This window comes from Oncorhynchus kisutch, linkage group LG5, assembly GCF_002021735.2.
Source record: "Oncorhynchus kisutch isolate 150728-3 linkage group LG5, Okis_V2, whole genome shotgun sequence".
NCBI classification, from domain to species: Eukaryota; Metazoa; Chordata; class Actinopteri; order Salmoniformes; family Salmonidae; genus Oncorhynchus; species Oncorhynchus kisutch.
The window spans coordinates 31,991,908-32,013,449 of record NC_034178.2 but is presented as its reverse complement, the minus strand read 5'-3'; the positions used below and the strand labels follow the sequence as shown (position 1 = coordinate 32,013,449).

General features: G+C 42.5%; 1 protein-coding gene across 8 annotated transcripts in view; it reads right to left on the bottom strand.

The window, feature by feature from the left end:
• The window catches only part of LOC109890921 (band 4.1-like protein 1), a 117,746-nt gene that overhangs the window by 18,831 nt on the left and 77,373 nt on the right, over positions 1-21,542 (bottom strand). For 3 of the 8 annotated variants that reach the window (XM_020483066.2, XM_031824874.1, XM_020483071.2), the window contains exons 5-15: positions 20,319-20,361; positions 18,589-18,664; positions 12,188-12,406; positions 11,613-11,700; positions 11,288-11,440; positions 10,023-10,120; positions 8,435-8,610; positions 6,430-6,677; positions 5,751-5,786; positions 5,042-5,074; positions 2,899-3,048 (exon numbers count right to left, since the gene is read on the bottom strand). In XM_020483066.2, the coding sequence (XP_020338655.1) occupies positions 2,899-3,048; positions 5,042-5,074; positions 5,751-5,786; positions 6,430-6,677; positions 8,435-8,610; positions 10,023-10,120; positions 11,288-11,440; positions 11,613-11,700; positions 12,188-12,406; positions 18,589-18,664; positions 20,319-20,361 (1,320 nt within the window). The remainder of the gene's footprint in view (positions 1-2,898; positions 3,049-5,041; positions 5,075-5,750; positions 5,787-6,429; positions 6,678-8,434; positions 8,611-10,022; positions 10,121-11,287; positions 11,441-11,612; positions 11,701-12,187; positions 12,407-18,588; positions 18,665-20,318; positions 20,362-21,542) is intronic. The other 5 variants (XM_020483068.2, XM_031824875.1, XM_031824876.1 and 2 more) reach the window with 3 other exon arrangements.

The window sequence follows — 21,542 nt, the reverse complement described above, 5'->3', positions numbered from 1 at the left end:
ACAAAAAGGTAATTTCTCTCAAATGTTGTGCACAAATTTGTGTACATCCCTGTTAGTGAGCATTTCTCCTTTGCCAAGATAATCATTCCACCTGACAGGTGTGGCATATCAAGAAAAGTGTGCTGGGGACAATAAAAGACCACTCTAAACACAACACCATGCCACAGATTCCGAAAGTTTTGAGGGAGTGTTGGCATGCTGACTGCAGGAATGTCCACCAGAGCTGTTGCCAGAGAATTGAATGTTTGTTTCTCTACTATAACGTTGTTTTAGAGAATTTGGCAGTAACCGGCCTGACAACCGTGGACCAAGTGTAACCACGCCAGCCCAGGACCTCGACTTCCGGCTTCTTTTGTGGGGAAAAACAAATTCTGATTGACTGGGCCTGGCTCCCAAATCGGTGAACCTAGCTCCCAACTGGGTGGGCCTACTGTATGCTCTCCCAGGCCCACCCATGGCTGAGCCTCTGCCCAGTCATGTGAAATGCATAGATTTGGGCCAAATGAATTTATTTCAATTGACTGATTTCCTTATATGAACTGTAACTCAGTAAAATTGTTGAAATAGTTGCATGTTGCGTTTATATTTTTGTTCCGTATATTTTAGCAGTACCATCACACTATCCAATAGATTGGGTCTGAGTCTGCAGCAGTATCTACAGTTGAAGTCAGAAGTTAACATACACTTAGGTTGGAATCATTAAAACTCGTTTTTTCAACCATCTCCACAAATTTCTTGTTAACAAAAAAATCGTTTTGAGAAGTCAGTTAGGACATCTATTTTGTGCATGACATAAGTCATTTTTCCAACAATTGTTTACAGACAGATTATTTTACTTAATTCACTGTATCACAATTCCAGTGGGCCAGAAGTTTATATACACTAAGTTGACTGTACCTTTAAACAGCTTGGAAAATTCCAGAAAATTATGTCATGGCTTTAGAAGCTTCTGATAGGCTAATTGACATCATTTGAGTCAATTGGAGGTGTACCTGTGGATGTATTTCAAGGCCTTCCTCCAAACTCAGTACCTCTTTGCTTGACATCATGGGAACATCTAAAGAAATCAGCCAAGACCACAGAAAAAAAAATGTCCACCAAAAGTCTGGTTCATCCTTGGGAGCAATTTCCAAACGCCTGAATTACCACGTTAATCTGTACAAATAATAGTACGCAAGTATAAACACAATGGGACCACGCAGCTGTTAAACCGTTCAGGAAGGAGACACGTTGTCTCCTAGAGATGAACGTACTTTGGTGCAAAAAGTGAAAATCAATCCCAGAACAACAGCAAAGGGCCTTGTGAAGATGCTGGAGGAAACAGGTACAAAAGTATCTATAGCCACAGTAAAACGAGTCCTATATCGACATAACCTGAAAGGCCGCTCAGCAAGGCCGCTCAGCCTGACTATGTTTGCAACTGCACATGGTGACAAAGATCGTACTTTTTGGGGAAATGTCCTCTGGTCTGATGAAACAAAAATAGAACTGTTTGGCAATAATGACCATCGTTATGTTTGGAGGAAAAAGGGGGAGGCTTGCAAGCCAAAGAACACCATCCCAACCGTGAAGCATGGGGGTGGCAGCATCATGTTGTGGGGGTGCTTTGCTGCAGGAGGGACTTGTGCACTTCACAAAATAGATGGCCTCATGAGGAAGGAAAACTATGTGGATATATTGAAGCAACATCTCAAGACATCAGTCAGGAAATTAAAGCTTGGTCGCAAATGGGTCTTCCAAATGGACAATGACACCAAGCATATTTCTAAAGATGTGGCCAAATGGCTTAAGGACAACAAAGTCAAGGTATTGGAATGGCCATCACAAAGCCCTGACCTCAATCCCATAGAAAATTAGTGGGCAGAACTGAAAAAGAACTGGGCCAACATTCACCCAACTTATTGTGGGACGCTTGTGGAAGACTACCCGAAACATTTGACCCAAGTTCAACAATTTAACGGCAATGCTACTAAATACTAATTGAGTGCATGTAAACTTCTGACCCACTGGGAATGTGATGAAAGAAATAAAAGCTGAAATAAATCATTCCCTACTATAAGTCTGACATTTCACATTCTTAAAATAAAGTGGTGATCCCAACTGATTTTTTCTAGAATTAAATGTCAGGAATTGTGAGTTTAAATGTATATGGCTAAGGTGTATGTAAACTTCAGACTTCAACTGTATCTACAATAAATAACCACCTACAATACCTTGAAGAATTTTTATTATCCTTAAAAGTAATTGTCAAAAAGACAGTTATTGGTTTCACATCAGACTGTAGATTATTCCAAAAGCACACAAACACCAGTACTGTCTGTTTCCCTATGAATAATGGAGAAAAACATGTTCTCCGGTGTTGACCTCCAAGCATACTGGGTTCTAGGAGATTGAACTGTAAGAGGTGCTACAAAACTAACCTCAAGACTGGAATATCAACGCTGTCGGTCATACACAGCCTATTTGTCAAACGCTAGGGCAGTTTCAACAGAAGTATTAAAAAGGTGCACTACGCAGAAACCATTTCCTGGTTGCTAAAATTATAATAGTTTCAGTTTACGTGACAAAACAAGCAAGTATAGTGTAGAGAACCATTGTACAATCTAAACTGCTGTGAAATATATTTTCCATAACCAAAAATATAATATTGTAGCTGATAAAACCGTAGCCGAAAGTACTTGCTTGTACTAAGAATGAAAGATCTAGAACTAACGTTTCTATGTGAATTTGGTCGGGGTCGCCCAAAAAGTGACATATTGCAGCTTTAAGGCATTATCGGTGATATATTCATGGCATACAGTAGAGAATCTGTACATAGGTTAAAGATTGTGAAATCTCTCAACCTCCACCCGTGCGCCAGTGGACCGCTGGTCCTCACCACCCTTATCCCACACTCACAGCTTTCCTCTCGGGCGTGCCTCCTGGGGGCGTTCCTGACAGACGCTTCTCACGGTTCGTCAGCTTGCTGTTGGGTCCCCTCAGAGCTTTCTTCAGCTCATTGATACTGGCCTGGTGCTTCAATAAGACATCCTCCGACTTATCCAAAAACTGTATTGAATAAAAGGGGATAGATAATGATAATTAGAGAGGATTGGGAGAGAAGGAGAGAGAAATATACATTAGTTTGACATCTATATCAATTACCACATGTAGTAATCACACTGACACTCAATTCAATTGCATTATGACTTGATATGCATGGACAAGCGGAACGTGATCTGAAATAACACATCAAAGTGACATTAATATCGCAGGCAGCACACAAGAAAAGACACAGTGACTTAGACCAATGTGTCTTAATACTTAGTGATTCAGCACATGCATCAAGTGCATTGTTTGTGGGCTGTTATCGCATTGCTATTCTGTTCAGTAGTCTTTCTAAAGCCTGTTAGGGAGGCTGCGAATTTTCGCAGCTTTTTGTTAAAACTCGCGCAAAATTTCAACGTCCTGCTACTCATGCCAGGAATATAGTATATGCATATGATTAGTATGTGTGGATATAAAACACTCTGAAGTTTATAAATCTGGTTAAATAATGTCTGTGACTATAACAGAACGTGTTTAGCAGGCAAAATCCCAAGGAAAACTGTTCACAAAAAAATATCCATCCGCCAGTCTCTGTATTGTCTATGGCAAGGGAAAATAGATAGCGACCAGTTTGCAATGCCTACAGCTTCCACACGATGTCGCCAGTACTGGCATTTAGACTGAAGTTAATCCTTGGTCAGATGAGAAATAGGCACTTCCTGTTATCGAGTACACAGGCGGAAGTTTGGAGAGAGAGAAAATGGAGCATCATTTCAAAACGTGCTGCTATTGAATACAGATCGCCTCGTGATCAATTTGATCGATTATTAACGTTTACTAATACCTAAAGTTGGATTACAAAAGTAGTTTGAAGTGTTTTGTCAAAGTTTATAGGCAACTTTTTTAATTTTAAAAAATGACGTTGCGTTTTGGATCGGTGCTTTTCCATGGATCAGACGGGCTTCATAAATGGACATTTTGGGTATACATGGACGGATTTAATCGAAAAAAAGACCCAATTGTGATGTTTATGGGACATATAGGAGTGCCAACAAAGAAGCTCGTCAAAGGTAATGAATGTTTTATATTTTATTTCTGCGTTTTGTGTAGCGCCGGCTACGCAAATTATTCTATCAGATAATAGCTTCTCATGCTTTCGCTGTAAAGCATTTAAAAAATCTGACATGTTGGCTAGATTCACAACGAGTGTAGCTTTAATTGAGTACCCTGCATGTGTGTTTTAATTAAAGTTTGAGTTGTATCGAGTACTATTAGTTGTCACTCTGAAATTTCCGCTGATGTTGATCCCTGTACAGGGACAGCAGCCGTAATGAACATGGCATTTGGGATGCTATTAAGACCCACGGAAGTGAAATTATTATCTGACTTTTTGGATTGTTTATTAAGATGAAACACAAAATTAAAACAACTGAGTGCCCTAATAAATCGTCTTAGTGACTAGCTAGCTAGTCTACTTTTGCCCAATATTCATTTTCATTGACTGTATCTGCCTATCAATTGAAGGCTGACTTAAGTGAATGCTGTTAATTCATATGAAGGCTGGTTGCATCTCCATGCAACAATAGGGCCATCACATTAATGCTACAGGCACCTAGAGAGGAAATGGAGCTTCAGTGCAATTTCTCCCCTAGTCCTAGTCATACATTGCAGTGTTCCATGATGTTCAATACTCTGCAAATAGTATCGTGAGATATTGGTAGATACCACATGTTCAGTTGAGGGGGTCACAAAGCACTGGGACAGAACCAGGGTTGAAATCAATTCCATCTGAATTCCAGTCAATTACAGAGCTGATTTTAACTGCTGAAGAAATGAAGGAAAAAGGAAACCGCACACTGCTCTTGATAGTATCACTGATATTTAATCGGCCTTTCGGCCTTCGTCAGAGCTTTTGTCAGAACTGCTGAAGAAATGCAATGTCCAATTGAATAGACAGGAATAGACCTGGAACAGACTCCAACTCTGGATAGATCATCAGCACAATGAGCTGTACCTCCTTGTGTCGAGGGGTTGTCTCCTGGTCCAACTGAGAGGGCAGAGTTGGGGCAGGAGCAGGGACAGGGACGGGGGCATGTGGAGTGGGGGAGGGGGAGTGGGGGAGGATGCAGAGACAGAGAGGAAGAGCAGAGATGGTGAGTCAAGGAGGTCAGGCAGGCAGACAGACAGGGAGACTGAGCAACCCGGACAGGACACAAGACAGGGAGCCACAAACACACAGAAGCACAAACCAGGAACACGAACATACACAACCATGCTGGCTGACTTAAGATTTTCACATTGAATTGCCTGTAAAATCCTTGTAGTTAGGCTCTTTCTCTGATAGTTGAATGATCATTGGGGAACTTTGTCATGTCTATTTGATTTGAGCAGCACCTCATGCAAAAAAAATGTTACAAAAATTCTACCCCCGAAGCACTATTTAACAACTAAAAATACAGCTGTACCAAAACCGTAGTTCATTCTAGAAGGAAATAAAATATTGCATTACCAGCATAAAATGAAGGCTTTGCAGCTTCAATGTAATACTTTGGGTGCAAACAAATATAACATGGTGCAGAAGATTACTCACTGTCGGTCAACCACTGCTAGTTTAACAGGAATATGTGGGATTACTAAACAACAAGACAGGTAGGCAAAGAACAATCTCACTGACCGACAGACAGACTAACACAGAGACAGACGGGGCACAAGACACCAAATACCTCCTGGATATTGTCAAGTGGGGACCCAGCATCCTCCTTTTGCCAGCGAGGGTTAAAGAGAGAGAGCATGTTAGTGAATGACAGGGAGAGAGAGCAAGGAAGAACAGCAGCAGGAGAGGTTAAGTCGGCTTGACATTATGAGAGAGAAGTGAAGGACCGACACGACAGTTAGTGGTGGGGATAGTGAGCCATAACGGTTAGCCTATAAGCCACTGAGTGGCAGCAGAGTTAGTTCTGACAAATCTTGAACTTTTTAAACCCCAGCAGGGAGCGTCACAGCGACCCCAAAAAAGTTCCAGCGGTACACTCCTGCACCCTTGCGGTCACGACCATCTGCCCTGAGACATACAGATCCACCCTGACAAAAACATGAATCTCCACACAAGCAGTGTGACTCTCTAAGCGTCCATACAGATGCAGGATCCTAATTTGATCACCCTGTTACAGGATTTCCTGCATTGCAAGTGGGGACAAGTAGGCTGAGCCTGGGTCAACAGTTCTGTTTGTGCTTTATCCAACTCCTATGTCATGTAGCCTAAGGAATGTTAGAGGAGTTGGCTAAAACATATAGATCTGTCAGCCATGCGAGGTTGGGCCATTTACCCTCTGAACCAGATATGACAACCGCGGTATCATAAATCTACCCTATCAACCCTTCCTCCCATCCGCCTAACAGTACCTTGATCTCCTTCTTCTTGCTGGGGGTGGTGACACCCGCCTCCTCTTGGTCCTGGTCTTCCTCAGGATCCCGTTCCTCATCCTGATCCTCCTCATGGTCCTCTTGGTCCTGCTCCAGACTGGGTGGTTCCAGTTCAGTCTCCTGTTCGTCCCCAGAGGGGCTGTGGAGGTTGGGGTGTTCACTGACACAGCGCCGGGACAGACCATCCTGGTTCTCACACATGGCCGACACTGGCCGGGAGAACTCTGCTGGTTAGACAAAGGTACAGTGGGACTGTTTTATTTTTTTACAGGGGAACAATCCAGCACTAGATAAACAGTGCCTTGCGAAAGTATTCGGCCCCCTTGAACTTTGCGACCTTTTGCCACATTTCAGGCTTCAAACATAAAGATATAAAACTGTATTTTTTTGTGAAGAATCAACAACAAGTGGGACACAATATGGATATTTCAAACTTTTTTAACAAATCAAAAACTGAAAGATTGGGCGTGCAAAATTATTCAGCCCCTTTACTTTCAGTGCAGCAAACTCTCTCCAGAAGTTCAGTGAGGATCTCTGAATGATCCAATGTTGACCTAAATGACTAATGATGATAAATACAATCCACCTGTGTGTAATCAAGTCTCCGTATAAATGCACCTGCACTGTGATAGTCTCAGAGGTCCGTTAAAAGCGCAGAGAGCATCATGAAGAACAAGGAACACACCAGGCAGGTCCGAGATACTGTTGTGAAGAAGTTTAAAGCCGGATTTGGATACAAAAAGATTTCCCAAGCTTTAAACATCCCAAGGAGCACTGTGCAAGCGATAATATTCAAATGGAAGGAGTATCAGACCACTGCAAATCTACCAAGACCTGGCCGTCCCTCTAAACTTTCAGCTCATACAAAGAGAAGACTGATCAGAGATGCAGCCAAGAGGCCCATGATCACTCTGGATGAACTGCAGAGATCTACAGCTGAGGTGGGAGACTCTGTCCATAGGACAACAATCAGTCGTATATTGCACAAATCTGGCCTTTATGGAAGAGTGGCAAGAAGAAAGCAATTTCTTAAAGATATCCATAAAAAGTGTTGTGTAAAGTTTCATCTTATCTGGTCAGATGAAACCAAAATTGAACTTTTTGGCAACAATGCAAAATGTTATGTTTGGCGTAAAAGAAACACAGCCCATCACCCTGAACACACCATCCCCACTGTCAAACATGTTGGTGGCAGCATCATGGTTTGGGCCTGCTTTTCTTCAGCAGGGACAGGGAAGATGGTTAAAATTGATGGGAAGATGGATGGAGCCAATTACAGGACCATTCTGGAAGAAAACCTGATGGAGTCTGCAAAAGACCTGAGACTGGGACGGAGATTTGTCTTCCAACAAGACAATGATCCAAAACATAAAGCAAAATCTACAATGGAATGGTTCAAAAATAAACATATCCAGGTGTTAGAATGGCCAAGTCAAAGTCCAGACCTGAATCCAATCGAGAATCTGTGGAAAGAACTGAAAACTGCTGTTCACAAATGCTCTCCATCCAACCTCACTGAGCTCGAGCTGTTTTGCAAGGAGGAATGGGAAAAAATTTCGGTCTCTCGATGTGCAAAACTGATAGAGACATACCCCAAGCGACTTACAGCTGTAATCGCAGCAAAAGGTGGCGCTACAAAGTATTAACTTAAGGGGGCTGAATAATTTTGCACGCCCAATTTTTCAGTTTTTGATTTGTTAAAAAAGTTAGAAATATCCAATAAATGTCGTTCCACTTCATGATTGTGTCCCACTTGTTGTTGATTCTTCACAAAGAAATACAGTTTTATATCTATATGTTTGAAGCCTGAAATGTGGCAAAAGGTCGCAAAGTTCAAGGGGGCCGAATACTTTCGCAAGGCACTGTACATACATAGCGGCTTCTAAAAAATATCCCATAGCCACTGATATTTCATAATATAATTCACTTTGAATAATTGTCACTTGTGTGAGTAGCCTTTGAGGAACACAACCATGGTACCTACCTCCATCCAGACTGCGGGACAGCAGGTACCTCTTGCTGGTGGATCGTTCAAAGTGTGGCGCGGGCCGGTCTATAAGGGCACTGGCCTGCCGGGTCTGGGCCTGTGTTCGCCCACTGTAGCGGAACTTCGAGCCCATCACCAGGAAGCCCTTAGGAGGAGGCTCTGGAGACACTAACCTGGAGGTGTTATAGTCCACAGACAGAGAGGAATTTGTCAGCCCTAATTCTGGAGACTTTAACCTGGAGAATCCAGATTCAGGAACATCTTCATTGTCTGATTGCGGTTTTAACGGTAAAAAAAAAACACAAAAAACAAGGGTTAACTTAAAAATACTGGTGAAAGAGAAATTCACCATCCTTGCTTTACAGCAATACAATTAAGAGAAATGCCAGATATAAGTATGAGAGTAATTACTGGATGTAGTAGACGGCTTTGTAAAATGCTGAGAACTTTGGACTTGTGTTAGAGCAACAGGACCTGTTTGAACACATTGCTCAATTCAGTGGTTCCTAAACTCGGTCCAGTTTTAAACGTACTCTTGAAAGATGTGGTAGAATGCACAAGGTCCAATTTCAAAATTGGGAAGTGCATCATCAGGTCCTCTTGTCACGTTAGTCAGAGCTAATTATAATTTGTCAGAAATGTCCAGATCAACTAACCCATGTCAGCTAGGTTTTTTTGCACATAGATTTTCAGACTTTCAGTCCCTCAAATATTACACGAATACATATCGGACATGGCAAAATGTATAGGATGGCAAAACTGCAAACTTTTCCATGCAACCCATGACCAAATGTGTTGTATTGCAGGAAATTCTCCCCACCAACAAAAGGGCTGTGAACAGTTTGCATCATGAACAGTGCTTGTGCCCGTAGAAAAAGGCATCGTGCATGAGCTCGCCCAGGATGTTCCCCAAAGCTGGAAGGGGGGCCCCTAATGAGAAAGTTCAGGAACCCTTGCTCTTACCTTTGTTTGCTATTTAACTAGGCAAGTCAGTTAAGAACAAATTCTTATTTACAATGACAGCCTACTGGGGAACAGTCATTCAACTGCCTTGTTCAGGGGCAGAAAAACAGATTATTACCTTGTCAGCTCGGGGATTTGATCCAGCACCCTTTCGGTTACTGGCCAAACGCTCTAACCACTAGGCTACCTGGTGTCTTACTACCCTTGCAGTGAATTTCTCAAAACCCGAGGCAGCACAGGCAGAGAAACACCAGAGACACAAGTCGTAACATGAAGACGAAGACACAAAACAGAGAAGGAAACACCTCGAGCCTAACTATAGTGCTAGCTGCTGTGGAACAAAAACGCTGCTGTGGATGATGCCTACAGGGAGAAAGAGCCCTGATCAAAGCTGTGCTCTAATCACTCCTGAGCTTCCCCGGCAGTGGGATAGCAGGTGCTGGAAGCGGCTGGGGAAAAAGCTATAGAGAGATGGGAACACGATTGAAGCGAGTGGTGTTTGGTTATATTTGGCTGCCTAAAGATCAAGAGGATCTAAGGAGAAATGGCTTGCATGGGGTAACGTAACAGAGGTACAAGAGGGCTACAAGTGAGGGGATTAGATACCTGAAGTTGCTCTTACCTGAAGAAGGTGTGGTGCTCGATGCAGACCTTCCATAGTCTCTTAGCCGCCCGGTGGTTGGGAAGCTTGAAGCCAATAGTGCTCTCAAACTGCTCGTACTGGTTCGTGAGAGAGAGATAGAGGGAGAGGGGAAGACCGAAAGGGAAGGAGGGAAAAGAGAGAGGAGCAGGTGTTTCTTGGGGTTACATTTACTGCATGAATGCATCATGTTCCATTCCGTATGAGGAAGAGACTGCAGTTTTGTATGACGTGATACATTCTTAAAAAACTACTTTGTAATGCATAGTCACTTTATTTCATATTCCAAACTGTCACAATTTGAAGTTCTATGCTTTTCAGATAGATTTGCTGGATCGGCCTGCTTGTCACTCAGGAGATGAAACAAGCTCTAAGCAAACAGACAGTGTGAAACTGTTCACTTCTGTAAACCCACAGACACCTGTTCCAAAGCCAAACGGCTGACAAGCAGGGTTAAAACTCCCAAGTATGGACACTAGTAATCTGTTCTCCCTGAAATTCCAGCCCTGTAACCACCAGACAGATTCCTGCGCTGAGCCGAGAAAACGGCTAAGAAACGACAATTTTCAAACAGTGGAGACAAACATGAGGGTAGCGTTTCAATTTTCATGACTATATTTATACTTTTCATCCCTCTATTCTGGGTGCTGCTGCAGCTGCACTGGCAGTGTTAAAGGCTCTCTTTATCCTGCTCTTCCACAGGCTCACTGTGGGCCTCTTGTCACTTTAGCAGCCCTGGCCAGACAGCCTGTCACACTGGGCAGAGCTTCTGAGCTGCGTCTGAGCTCAGTAGGCTGCAGAGTTTGAGGCTGCAGTGCAGCAAAGAACTGAATAGAGACGGGGCGAGAAAGGCAGGCTATAGAATCTAAGCCTGTGGAGCAGCTAAATTAGGGGGAACTAAATATTTTCCAGTTCTCTGGTTAGTCGAACTGACCACACATCCGTTTCCTCACAATCTTTAGCTGGACGTATTCCCAGTTATAACAGAAATTATGGGGTGCATACTGCATAAATGCTCATGTTTCATGTTCATTTTGAAAGGGGCCAAGACTTGATCTACACCCAGAGGAGAACCCTTTGAAGAACCCTTCTTGGTTCCAGGTAGAACCCTTTTAGTTTCAAGTAGAACCGTGTTATGTTCCATGTAGAACCCTTTCTAACTGGAACCTAAAAGGATTCTCTATGGGGACAGCCAAAGCTTTTTTTCTAAGAATGTACAGAGAAGCCACTAACTTGGTTCAGCTTACCTCTCCAGGCCGGATCTTGATGTAGAAGTTGCTCCTCTTGTAGGAGATCTTAAGGATCTTTGGCCAGGCGAAGCGGTTGATCCTCAGGCGGTCGCGGTAGATCAGGAGCCCGTTGGCACACACGCCCAGCATGATGTCAATCCCTTCTGAATCCTGGAGCAGCCAAAGACAAAGCATGGCAGAGGAGAGGAAGATGAAAGGAGAGGAAAGAGAGAGGGAAGGAGAGGAAACATTCAAGTAATAAAGTAATATGTTGGTAAAATAAATAATCCTGCACAGTCACATAGAAATTTTGACTAACAACATGTCATATGTAACAGCATACCTTGGCATGATGAAGGTCCACCCCATACATGGATAGCTTCTTAGCATTTTCCAGGAAGTTGATTTCTGCGTCAGCTGGAGTCATACCCCTGAAACCAAAAATGGGAGAACGGGAGAACCAATTGAATACTCAAAATGGTAAGATTGATATTTTCAAACCCATGTCTCTCCCTCCACCTTTCTACCATAACTCCTTGGGCAAGAGCCAAGTGCAGGGGCCATGCCAGGAAAGGGATGGGGGAGACCCTGAGACTTGGGAAGTATTGACAGTGTTGGCAAGGCCTATTGTATACAGCCATGACAGACCAGGGCAATGTGGTGGCATCTGTCAACATATGTATGGTATGTTGTTGGACACTGTCTGAGCAAAGGTTCATCAGCAGGCTCCAATGGTTCCATATGAATGGGAGATGTAACTAAAATGGATTTACTATATAAAATGCTGAACTGAACTGAAATAAACCTAACTGGGCCTAGAGATTTCTCTGACCATGTGACCTGACCAGGAAAACCTACAAGACCCCTATCATTTTCTGGTGGTCAGATTATACTCTTGGACATAACCGTAAGTCCTACCTGTAGTTACGATGGAGCTCCATGACCCTCTCCTCCAGCTCTCGTGTCTGATTGGGTGCGAAGCGGAAGTCGCTGACGTAGTCAGGGCCATGGTCGTCGGTGTCATAGTCTCCCAGCTCGGCCTGCACGGCGTAGGAACCCAGCAGGGCATGGGTCACGAAGGAACAGGGCAGACGGCCCGACAACATGTCATCTCTCAGCTGCAGACACAGGTAGTACCTGTGAAGGAGAGGGAGACGTTAAAAAAGGCCATAGCTCCAACAAGAATGCTGAGGAGTTAATCCATAACAGTCAGTGGAATTCCAAATGTAGCTAATCCTTCTAAGTAGAGTGGGATTTTGAACTATTTGACAGCTGTGAAATATGCACTGAAATGATTACAACTGTACAAAGTCTTTCAACACAAACTTTTGTTATTTGACAGCGATATTTTAATGTGCAAACCGACACTGTAAGTATGAGAGACTGCATGCTGCGAGTTTATACAGTGCATTCGGAAAATATTCAGAACCCTTCACTTTTTCCACATTTTGTTACGTTACAGCCTTATTCTAAAATGGATTAAATAAATGTTTTCCTCAATCTAAAAACAATACCCCATTATGACAAAGCAAAAACAGTTTTTAGAAGAAAACGGAAATACCTTACTTACATAAGTATTCAAACCCTGTGCTATGAGACTCGAGCTCAGGTGCATCCTGTTTCCATTGATCACAACTTGATTGGAGACCACCTGTGGTAAATTCAATTGATTGGACATGATTTGGAAAGGCACACCTGTCTATATAAATCTCACAGTTGACAGTGCATGTCAGAGGAAAAACCAAGCCATGAGGCTGAAGGAATTGTCCGTTGAGCTCCGAAACAGGATTTTGTTGAGGCACAGATCTGAGGAAGGGTACCAAAACATTTCTGCAGCATTGAAGTTCCTGAAGAACACAGTGGCCTCCCTCATTCTTAAATGGAAGAAATTTGGAACCACCAAGATTCTTCCTAGACCTGGCCGCCCGGCCAAACTGAGCAATCGGGGGAGTAGGGCCTTGGTCAGGGAGGTGACCAAGAACCCGATAGTCACTCTGACAGAGCTCCAGAGTTCCTCTGTGGAGATAGGAGCATCATCTAGAAGGACATCCATCTCTGCAGCATTCCACCAATCAGGGCTTTATGGTAAAGTGGTCAGACGGAAGCCACTCCTCAGTAAAAGGCACATGACACACTTGCCAAAAGGCCCCTAAAGGACTCTCAGATCATGAGAAACAAGATTATTTGGTCTGATGAAACCAAGATTGAACTCTTTGGCCTGAATGCCAAGCATCACGTCTGGAGGAAACAAGGCACCGCTCATCACCTGGCCAATACCATCCCTACGGTGAAGCATGGTGGTGGCAGTATCATGCTGCGGGGATGTTTTTCAGTGGCAGAGACTGGAAGACTAGTCAGGATCGAGGTAAAGATGACCGGAGCAAAGTGCAGAGAGATCCTGCTGAAAACCTGCTCCAGAGCACTCAGGACCGCAGACTGGGGCGAAGGTTCACCTTCCAACAGGACAAAGACCCAAAGCACACAGTCAAGACAATGCAGGAGTGGCTTCGGGACAAGTCTCTGAATGTCCTTGAGTGGACCAGCCGGAGTCCGGTCTTGACCTGAAAATAGCTGTGCAGCGACGCTCCCCATCCAACCTGACAGAGCTTGAGAGGATCTGCAGAGAAGAATGGGATAAACTCCCCAAATACAGGTGTGCAAGCTTGTAGCGTCATACCCAAGAAGACTCGAGGCTGTAATCACTGGCAAAGGTGCTTCAACAAAGTACTGAGTAAAGGGTCTGAATTGAAGAACAATTAAATCCATTTTAGAATAAGGCTGTAATGTAACAAAATGTGAAAAGGTGAAGGGGTCTGAATACTATATGTGTGTGTATACTTTATATAGGGCCCTATTAAATCTGTATTATTAGTAGCCTGAATCCGTTTTCCCAAATTTCATTTTCTGCATTTTGTTTTTCCAGGTTTCCGCCCCCACCATCATCGCTAACAGCAACACAAAGTGGTAGGCACCCGCACCACAGATACACAGACGGGGAATTCTCGATGCCTCTTCAGAAAGTCGCACGAAATACGAATCACTGATGCATTCTGTTCATGTCTAATGATGAACTTAGGCTAATTAATTACTTTTCAATACATTTAGTTGATTCCTACTAAGTGCAATAATTGTTGAATTCTGTTTGGTCACACTTTATTTTTGTACATACTCTACAGATGGTCACACCATCAACAAACCATCTGTTGAATAAGCAATTGCTTGCTGAGGTTACAGCTAGATTTAGGGCAATGTTTAGGCTCCTGAACAGCTTCTACCCCTAAGCCATAAGACTGCTGAACAGTTAATCAAATGGCTACCCATACCATTTGACCTTTTTTTTTGCATGGACTCTCTTGCACTGACTCTATCCATATTCACTGGACTCTACCCACACACTCACACCTTTTTACAATGTCACTCCAACACACACGCTCATACACCCACACATGCATATTGACGCTGATGCTGCTCTGTTTATTATCTATCCTGATTGCCTTTCACTTTTGCCCCTGCCTACATGTACATATTACCTCAACTACCTCGTACCCCTGCACATTGACTCGGTACCGGTACTCCTTGAATATAGCCTTATAATTGTTATTTATTTATTAACCCTGTATTGTTGGGAAAGGGCTTGTATGTAAGCATTTCACAGTAAAGCCTACACCGGTTGTATTCAGTGCATGTGACACAGTTTGATTGATGTTAAGAATAAGGGTTAAGTTCAGGGTTAGGATAACGTTTAAGGTTTAAGGTTGGAAGAAGTTAACTGAAATGTTACGGATAGTCTGTAGAGCAACTACAGAGGGACTATCCAAATATAGTGTTATCTGGATTCCGTGATTCTGGCTATACTCGACCCTGCTCTTCTGGTGTCCACAGATGCATCAGATTATGACTTGGGTGGTGTGCAAATACATCCAGACGGAACAGAACGGACAGTTCTGCATGCCGTTCCTTCTCCTCCGTATGGTAGAAAAGGAACCGCTTACTTGCGTGTGGTCAGTTGAGCCGTAGCGAACGTTCCTGTGGGGTACAACCTTTTATCCTACGAACTGATCATCAAGCCTTTTCTACCCGTATTGGCAGTGGTGTAAAGTACTTTAAGTAAAAAATACTTTAAAGTACACTAAACTAGTTTTGTAGATATCTGTACTTTACTATTTATCTTTTTGACAACTTTTACTTCACTACATTCCTAAAGTAAATAATATACTTTTTACTCCATGCATTTTCCCTGACACCTAAAAGTACTCATTACATTTTGAATAATTAGCCAGACAAGACATTTTTTTTTACAATTCACGCACTTATCAAGAGAACATCCCTGGTCATCCCTACTGCCTCTGATCTGGCGGACTCACTAAACACAAATGCTTAATTTATCAACTATATCTGAGTGATTGAGTGTGCCCCTGGCTATCCTTAAATAAATAAATAAAACAAGAATAGTGGCATCTGGTTTTCTTAATACAAAGAAATTGAAATGATTTATATTTTTAAGCATGTTTTAGCCATTACATTTACTTTTAATACTTAAGTATATTTTAAACCAAATACTTTTAGAGTTTTACTCAAGTAGTGTTTTACTGGATGACTTTCAATTTTTCATGAGTCATTATCTATTAAGGTATCTTAACTTTTACTCAAGTATGACAATTAGTTCCTTTTCCCACCACTGCCTATTTGCATCGAAAGGTAATGGAATGCCCATTGCAAGATGGTCTGCTCGCTTACTGTGCTTCAAATATGACATTCTGTACAGGCCTGGATCAGTAAGCGTAATTGCAGTTACTGTTGTTTTGGTTACTACGCTGTGCATTTTAACAGTGCTATTATTCTGTACTTTGAATAAGAATAACTGTTCAATTAAAGAATTGTGAAATGTTTTATTTGGGTAGTTCTTAGAAAGCTTTCACAAGGGGGAAATATGTTGTGTTCTGCTGCACTACCCACATTTACCACTAGAGACAGGTATTCTACCCTACCTATTCTGACACAGAACGGAAGTACAATGAGAACAGGATTTCAGATAGGGAGAAGAAGAGTATGCATGTGCTGATGATGTATGCTGTGATGGAGCGCTAAGCTTGCTGAATAAACTTGTCCTTAATTTTACCCATTGTGTCCTCATGTTATCCTCTTGCTCTTTTGCACCCCAGTATCTCTACTTGCACATCATCATCTGCACATCTATCACTCCAGTGTTGATGCTAAATTGTAATTATTTCTCCGCCATGGCCTATTTATTGCCTTACCTCCTTACTCTTCTCTATTTGCACACACTGTACATAGATTTTTCTATTGCAATATTGACTGTACGTTTGTTAATGTGTAACTCTGTGTTGTTTTTGTCGCACTGCTTTGCTTTATCTTGGCCTCAACTGGCCTACCTAGTTAAATAAAGATGAAATAAAAAAAATTAAATAAAAATGTTACTCAGGCTACACTAGAAGCTGATAGGATTGGAACGCGGTGTGGTCGGCTGTTGCAATAGCCCATCCGTGAAAGGACAGACAAGTTGTGCGTTCTGAGATGCCATTCTGCACATCACTGTTGTACAGCGCCGTTACTTACTTGTTCGTGGCCCGCATGTTAGCTTGCACGATTCTTGCCATTCTCATTTGACCTCTCTACTCAACTAACTGTTTTCGCGCACTGAATGTTTTTTGTTTGTCGCCCCATTCTCTGTAAAACATAGACACTGGTGTGCATGGAAAGCCCAGCAGGCCATACCACGCTCAAAGTCCTTTAGGTCACTCGTTTTGCCTATTCAAACATTCAATCGAACATTAAGTTACATACACTAAGTTGACTGTGCCTTTAAACAGCTTGGAAAATTCCAGAAAAGTAGGTAATGGCTTTAGAAGATTCTGATAGGCTAATTGACATAGTTTGAGTCAAATGGAGATGTACCTGTGGATGTATTTCAAGGCCTACCTTCAAACTCAGTGCCTCTTTCCTTGACATCATGGGAAAATCAAAAGAAATCAGCCAAGACCTCAGAAAAAAAATTGTAGACCTCATCCTTGGGAGCAATTTTCAAATGCCTGAAGGTACCACGTATAAACACCATGGGACCACGCAGCCGTCATACCGCTCAGTAAGGAGACGCCTTCTGTCTCCTAGAGGTGTATGTACTTTGGTGCGAAAAGTGAAAATCAATCCCAGAACAACAGCAAAGGACCTTGTGAAGATGCTGGAGGAAACGGGTACAAAGGTATCTATATCCACAGTAAAACGAGTCCTATATCGAAATAACCTGAAAGGCAGCTTAGCAAGGAAGAAGCCACTGCTCCAAAATCACCATAAAAAAGCCAGACTACGGTTTGCAACTGCACATGGGGACAAAGATCGTACTTTTTGGAGAAATGTCCTCCGGTCTGATAAAAAATAGAACTGTTTGGTCATAATGACCATTGCTATGTTTAGAGGAAAAGGGGGAGGCTTGCAAGCCGAAGAAAACCATTACAACCGTGAAGCACTGGGATGGCAGCATCATGTTGTGGGGGTACTTTGCTGCAGGAGGGACTTGTGCATTTCACAAAATAGATTGTATTATGAGGCAGGAAAATTGTGTGGATATATTAAAGCAACATCTCAAGACATCAGCCAGGAAGTTAAAGCTTGGTCGCAAATGGGTCTTCCAAATGGACAACGACCCCAAGCATACTTCCAAAGTTGTGGCCAAATGGCTTAAGGGCAACAAAGTCAAGGTATTGGAGTGGCCATCACAAAGCTCTGACCTCAATGCTATAGAAAATGTGTGGGCAGAACTGAAAAAGCGTGTGCGAGCAAGGAGGCCTACAAACCTGACTCAGTTACACCAGCTCTGTCAGGAGGAATGGGCCAAAATTCACCCAACTTATTGTGGGAAGCTTGTGGAAGGCTACCCGAAACACTTGACCCAAGTTAAACAATTTAAAGGCAATGCTACCAAATACTAATTGAGTGCATGTATCTTCTGACCCAGTGGGAATGTGATGAAAGAAAGAGAAGCTGAAATAAATCATCATTCTCTCTACTATTAATCTGACATTTCACATTCTTAAAATAAAGTGGTGATCCTAACTGACCTAAGACAGGGGATTTTTACTTGGATAAAATGTTAGAAATTGTGAAAACTGAGTTTAAATGTATATGTCTAAGGTGTATGTAAACTTCCGACTTCAAATGTAGCAAGCCATGGCCACGTGAATCACTGTTTATTGGAGCAAACCATTTTGGTGAATGGAGTGGTGTACCTAATAAACTGAGTTTTTATACAGTGTGAAAATGATATGGGTGCCTCTTCATGCTGCCCTGCTGGACCACAGTACCTGGTGATGTCCTCTGTGAGCTGGGAGGGGTCTGGAGGGTAGAACTTGACAGAGAAGGCAAAGTGCCAGGGAGCAGCTGAGGACAGACAGAGGAGAGGGGATGAGTTTACTGCCCATGTTGACTGGACATCACTGATGTGATGTATTTGTATTTATAATGGATCCCCATTAGCAGCATCTACTATTCCTGGGGTCCAGCAAAATTAAGGCAGTTATACCATTTTAAAAACATTACAATACATTCACAAGAGATTGCACAACACATTAAGTGTGTGCCCTCAGGCCCCTACTTTACTACCCCATATCTACAACACAAAATCCATGATGTGGAATAGAGTTCCATGTAGTCAAGGCTCTATGTAGTACTGTGTGCCTCCCATAGTATGACTTGGGGACTGTGAAGAGACTCCTTTCTTGTGGCATGTCTTGTGGGGTATGCACGGGTGTCCGAGCTGTGTGCCAATAGTTCAGACAGGCATTCAACATGTTAATACCTTACAAAAACGAGTAGTGATGAAGTCAATCTCTCCTCCACTTTGAGCCAGGAGAGATTGACATCCATCTTATTAATGTTAGCTCTCTGTGTACGTCCTGTTCTGAGCCAATTGTAATTTTCCTAAGTCCCTCTTCGTGGCACCTGCACGACTGAACAGTAGTCCAGGTGTGACAAAACTAGGGCCTGTAGAACTCACCTTGTTGATAGTGTTGTTAAGAAGGTAGAGTAACACTTTATTATGGACAGATGTCCATAATATGTTTTGACCATTATATCAATATGTTTTGACCATGATATCAATATGTTTTGACCGTGATATCAATATGTTTTGACCGTGATATCAATATGTTTTGACCGTGATATCAATATGTTTTGACCGTGATATCAATATGTTTTGACCGTGATATCAATATGTTTTGACCATGATATCAATATGTTTTGACCGTGATATCAATATGTTTTGACCGTGATATCAATATGTTTTGACCGTGATATCAATATGTTTTGACCGTGATATCAATATGTTTTGACCATGATATCAATATGTTTTGACCATGATATCAATATGTTTTGACCATGATATCAATATGTTTTGACCGTGATATCAATATGTTTTGACCATGATATCAATATGTTTTGACCATGACAGTTTACAATCCAGGGTTACTTCAAGCAGTTTAGTCACCTCAACTTGCTCAATTTCCACATTATTTATTACAAGATTTAGTTGAGGTTTAGGGTTTAGTGAATGATTTGTCCCAAATACAATGTTTTTTAAGTATTTAGTACTAATTTATTCCTTGCCACACATTCTGTGTTGCAGTCATTTCAGTCGTTGTAGTAGCTGACATGTATAGTGTTGAGTCATCCACATACATAGACACACTGGCTTCACTCAAAGCCAATGACATGTTGTTAGTAAAGATTGAAAAAGTAAGGGGATTGATTCTACCTGTGTGTGACACAAATCACCAATAAAAGTGTCTGAGAACATTTAATTACGGCAACAGTACGGCTACAACAATAGCATAGAAACAAGCTTGTATTAAACATAAACTCATTATATTGTCTTAAATGGACCTATAGCTTCTCATTGTACTGCATAAGTACTTAGCAGATTCCATTTAGAAACAAACAGTATTTGAATAATAACTGTGTTTTCGGTCACTGTGTGTGGATGTGATGTGTCTGTGCTATGTGCTACGTATACTGCGTGTGGGCCAAGGATACTCACTGCGCATCTGCTTCTTGATTTCCTTGGAGGGGTCCAACCAATTCTGAAAGACAGACAGAAGAGAGAGCATTCACAGGCGTCTGTGAGAGACGTGGCTAATGCACACCCTGTTGCCATGCTCTGATTCACTCCGCAGCTCTAATTACAAATGGTGTTTCTAATGAAAGCCTTCACTGTACATGTGGTTCAATGGAACGAGGAGGAGAGGGAGGAAACAGGAGGAACCCTCCCCCACTGAGACTTTCAGCATGAGGAAATGAGAGTGTCAGTCCCAGCATCTGTTAGCCCATTTTGACAGTGAATTACCACTGGCCAGTTATCCTAGCTCGTATCACACCAGATATGTACATTGACATCGCTCGCCACAAGAGGCGCAGTTTTGTACAGCTACTCTCCCTCCTGCCTTGTGTTGATAAAGCTTTCTCATTCAATGCACACCCTCTTGTCGGGTGTGAAATCTCTCAGGTTATGGCCTGCTCTTTGACAATCACACCATGCTTATGTGCTGTTAGTTGAACAGGAAGTGTGAATATGCCTATTGCATGGATAATAGTGCAGGCAGGCGTGTGCCTGACCACTGACAGTGAGCTTCCCAGCTTTCTGAGCCTGAGTGGCACATCCCAGCTGCCGAGTAATGGTGAAAGTCTTTTTGGCAGCTACTACAGTATCACTATATCACTGTAAAATCAGGAGTGGAATAGGTTGAAACAGCACCGCAGTCTCCAATACTATCTTTGGAGTGTTCCTGCCAATTTCACAGCATCGCATTAGTGGAAACCAAGTCTGTTCTCAGGGCAGGCCTGGTTGTAATTAGATATGTTAGTTGCATCAGGGACAATTTTAACATTTTAGCTAACCCTTTTCAGAACCTGAACATTATTCTCCTAACCTGCTAGTAGTCAAAACGATCAGATCTGCCATGAGAACAGTCTTGGTTTCCACTAATGCGATACAGTGGCAATTTCAGTACACACAACCTGAAATATTCACCCACACCTGCACACTAACATGCTGACTACACCGGCAATCCGCACATGTTGATTTTGTCTATCCCCACCAGACACAATCATGACACGCAGGTTAACATATCAAACCAACTGTGAACCAACTTTAATCATTTAGGGACAGGTCGAAACATACATGAAACATTCAAGGACATTTAGCTAGCTAGCTGTTGCTAGCTGTTGCTAGCTAGTTTGTCCCATAGACATTGAAACCGGTAGA